The 3,789-nt window shown below is 36.8% G+C and overlaps 1 protein-coding gene across 1 annotated transcript in view; it reads left to right on the top strand.

Annotated features, from left to right (window-relative positions):
* LOC104276222 (dystrophin-like) overlaps window positions 1-3,026 on the top strand; it is a gene marked incomplete at its 3' end in the record, with an annotated part of 15,908 nt that extends 12,882 nt beyond the window's left edge. The window contains exon 5 of the mRNA XM_009872453.1: window positions 2,871-3,026. Within this exon, the coding sequence (XP_009870755.1) occupies window positions 2,871-3,026 (156 nt within the window). The remainder of the gene's footprint in view (window positions 1-2,870) is intronic.
* Window positions 3,027-3,789: the final 763 nt, after the last annotated feature.

Raw genomic sequence — 3,789 nt, 5'->3', positions numbered from 1 at the left:
TTCACCAGTGCCGAGTACAGGGGCATGATCCCCTCCCTGCTCCTGCTGGCCACACCATTCCTGACACAGGCCAGGATGCTGTTGGCCCTCTTGGCCACCTGGGCACGCTCTGGCTCATGTTCAGCCAGCTGTCCATCAACACCCCCAAGTCCCTCTCTGCCTGGCAGCTCTCCAGCCAATCCTACCCAAGCCTGTAGCGCTGCTGGGGGTTGTTGTGGCCAAAGTGCAGGACCCGGTATTTGGCCTTATTGAATTTCATGACGTTGGCCTTGGCTCAGTGATCCAGCCTATCCAGATCCCTCTGGTGAGCCTCCCTACCATCAAGCAGATTGATGCTTCCACCATGCTTGGTGTCATCTGCAAACTTACTGAGGGTGCACTCCATCCCCTGGTCCAAATCCTTGATAAAATGTTAAACATGAACAGTCGCAGTGCTGAGCCCTGGGGGACACTACTTGTGACTGACAGCCAACTGGATTTAACTCAGTTGACCACAACCCATTGGACTCAGCCATCTAACCAGTTTTTCACCCAGCTAAGCGTATGGCCATTCAAGATAAGTGCAGTCAATTTCTGCAGGAGAATGCTGGGGGCAACTGTGTCGAATGCCTTACTAAAATTAAGGTAGACGACAACATCTACAGCCTTTCCTTCATCCAACCAGCAGGTCACCCTGCCATAGAAGATCAGGTTTGTTAAACAGGACCTGCCCTTCATAAACCCATGTTGACTGGGTCTGATCACCTGCTTGTCCTGCATGTGCTGCATAATGGAACTCAAGATGATCTACTCCATCAGCTTCCCTGGCACTGAAGTCAAACTGACAGGCCTGTAATTTCCTGGGTCATCCTTCCTTCCCTTCTTATAGAGGGGTGATGCATTTATTATCTTCCAATCAGCTGGGAACTTTAATCCTGTACCCCTTTACTGTAGAATGGAAAAAAAGATAAAACTTAACACCTTGTGTTTGACAATTAAAAAAAGAGAGATTTTAACAGCAAAAATCAGATACTTTTCTTAAGTTCTATTTTTTTTCTGGAATGATGGCATGCCTGGAGATGGTTGCTTTTTTCTTCTCTCAACCTCTTTCAGATCTAAATGTAAGATTTTAAATTAAAAAATAAGCATAAAAAGTCAATGCTACCTCTTTATATCTTGGGGGTTTCTTAAATGCAGTTATCATTACATTTACTTTCTTATCAGAATGACATGGTAATTACAAGTCCTTTACTGAGCTAAGTGTCTTCGTTTGGCAGCTAGATTTTGCAGCCCTGTCATATTCTGTGGAAGACAATGTTTTTAGAGTATCTTTACCTACAAAGAATCTCAAAATGTTTCTATTTAAAAAATATAGTCATAATATCCCATCAGAAATTAGCCAATGTACATAACACAACAGCTTCCTAATTTGTTGACACATTTTCAGTGATGAAGAATATATTTATCATATTAACCACCAAGAAAGCAGTTGGATCTATATATGTACTACCTTTAAGTAAATAAAATTATATACGTATTAAAAATTGGCTTGGTAATTAGCTTTAGATTATGGAGCAAGTGCACTTGGGCTTTTTTTTGTTGTCACAACTGCTGGAAAATATGTCTTGTCTATACTGTCCATACATACAGGATACAGATTTTACATTAACATAACACTACTAGAAGAAAAGCTCCAAAAATGTACATAAAAAGTACAGTGTAATTTATTTTGTAATTCTGTCTAATTATACAGGCCTATAATTTTAAATTCCAACATATGATGGCAAAATACTTTAACAAGAAATTCAGCTACATGTCTCAACAACCAAGCTTCACAGTTTCATGTTTGCCATTCTTCAAGTACCTCTATAGTAATGAACACTGCATGTCTCTCTGGAGTTTAGTGGAATTTTCAAGCCATGGCAGAATTTATTCTTAAATTAAAAAGAAAAATAAATTCAACTTTTTTTTCTACTTACATGAATGTTAATTGGGCGTTTGCGTGGCTTTAGTTAACAAGTCATATGTCTGGGTGATGAGACCAACTGTCTGCATATGGAAAGAATGTTTATAGTTTTTTTAGTATCACTTATTTGAAATTTTAGGGAAATGTATTGTGTTTACAGATTGCTTGTACAGCATCTCATTCTAAACAGCTGTATATTCAGTATGTGTTGTTTAGTTACTGAAATAGTGCAGAAAAATGTAGTGAAGTATACGATTTAGTTTGTCTTAACTTCAATACATTATTTTTTCATGTATTTTTTTAATTATTTAATATTTTGAACAGTATTACACTTAGTAAAAGTAAGGTAAATCCTCTGTCCTATAAGTCTCTTGATTTCGTAGTATGAAAAACCTGTCAGATTTTTAAATTAGTTTAGTGGCTATTTGTAGTTCAGATACATCCAACAAGCTGTATGAGTCAACAGAAGACATCTCTTTTTATAAATACCGCATTATCTAAATGGGTTTGAAAACAACCTTTGTCATATCTTAAAACAATTAGTCATGGCATATACTTTCTTATCTATGACATTTCTACCAGTGATTTTGCTGACAAGTCTTTGAAGTCAATATTAGTAAGAGAGGCTGTTCTGAATCCGTTAATTCTGATTTAGGATTGGATTAATTTTTTAAAAACTTTTTTTTTTTTAAACATGCACACACTCTGGGTGAGTTTTCTCTATCCATAGGTCACACACCGTGGTACTTCTTAACTCCTTTAGCTTTCAAAATGGGAGTGGAAGGTGCTCAATCAGGCCTGATGGTGTTTTGATAAAGCAAACAATGCAAAGACCCCTATTTTGTCTTTATAATACCTTCTGTAGTGTTTTCTGTTTTACTTATTTTAATTGTGATGTTTCACATTTGCATTTCTATGTGACTAGAAATTATATAAAAGCCTGAGTGAGGTGAAGTCTGAAGTGGAAACAGTGATAAAAACTGGGAGGCAGATTGTTCAAAAGCAGCAGACAGAGAACCCAAAGGAACTGGATGAAAGGCTTACTGCTTTGAAGTTGCAATATAATGAATTAGGTGCAAAGGTAAGCTCTGTTTTTTTAATACGAAACTATGGCCTCTTTTGAACTGGCAAAGTGAGGAATGATCTTTTCATGGTAAGTAAAGGGGGTTTTTTATTGGTTCCTTTCAAGGCCCTCACATATTCTGAACAGTGGGACAGAAAGAATGGAGGCAAAGGCAATCAGCAAGATGGCTATTCAGTTTCTCTGAGAAGAAATAACCTTCTAGAAAAAATGTAGAATTCCTTTATTATAATTTTAAATTATACTTTCCTAATGTTTTAATTTTTTTTTCTATTAGTTCATTATTTTATAGAAGTCAGAGAGGGATGTTTTTTAATTTTAATGCCTCAGTCACTTGTTTCAAAACATTACAGGTGAGAAAAATAATTGCATTTTGATTCATATACACTTAAATGCTGTTACACTTCTAAACAGAAAATTGCTTTGTTTTCCTAAAAGACAACTAAGCAGACAGTAGGAAAGACAGACTACTTACCAATATTAACAAGACTGATTGAAAAAAAACAAGAATCATATGTCAGTCCCTAATTTTTTTTACTCTGAGCATTATCTGTGGAGTGAGTCACCGCCTTCTGAAGTGCAATGTTCTGCAAGGACCTCTGAGCTCTGAAGAGGAGTAGTGGTATTGTCCTAAATAAGACTTCATGCAAATAATACAGTTAACAACTATCCTTCCTTACTTGCTCTTGCTCTCATCAGAACTATCCACAGAACTTCTGAAAACTGTAGGATTAGGGTAAACTTGGTGCTATAACTTGCAGAA

This window comes from Apaloderma vittatum, unplaced genomic scaffold (genome assembly GCF_000703405.1).
Source record: "Apaloderma vittatum isolate BGI_N311 unplaced genomic scaffold, ASM70340v1 scaffold4697, whole genome shotgun sequence".
In the NCBI taxonomy this organism is placed as follows: domain Eukaryota; kingdom Metazoa; phylum Chordata; class Aves; order Trogoniformes; family Trogonidae; genus Apaloderma; species Apaloderma vittatum.
The sequence above is the reverse complement of the archived record's forward strand: the minus strand, read 5'-3'. Positions and strand labels throughout refer to the sequence as shown.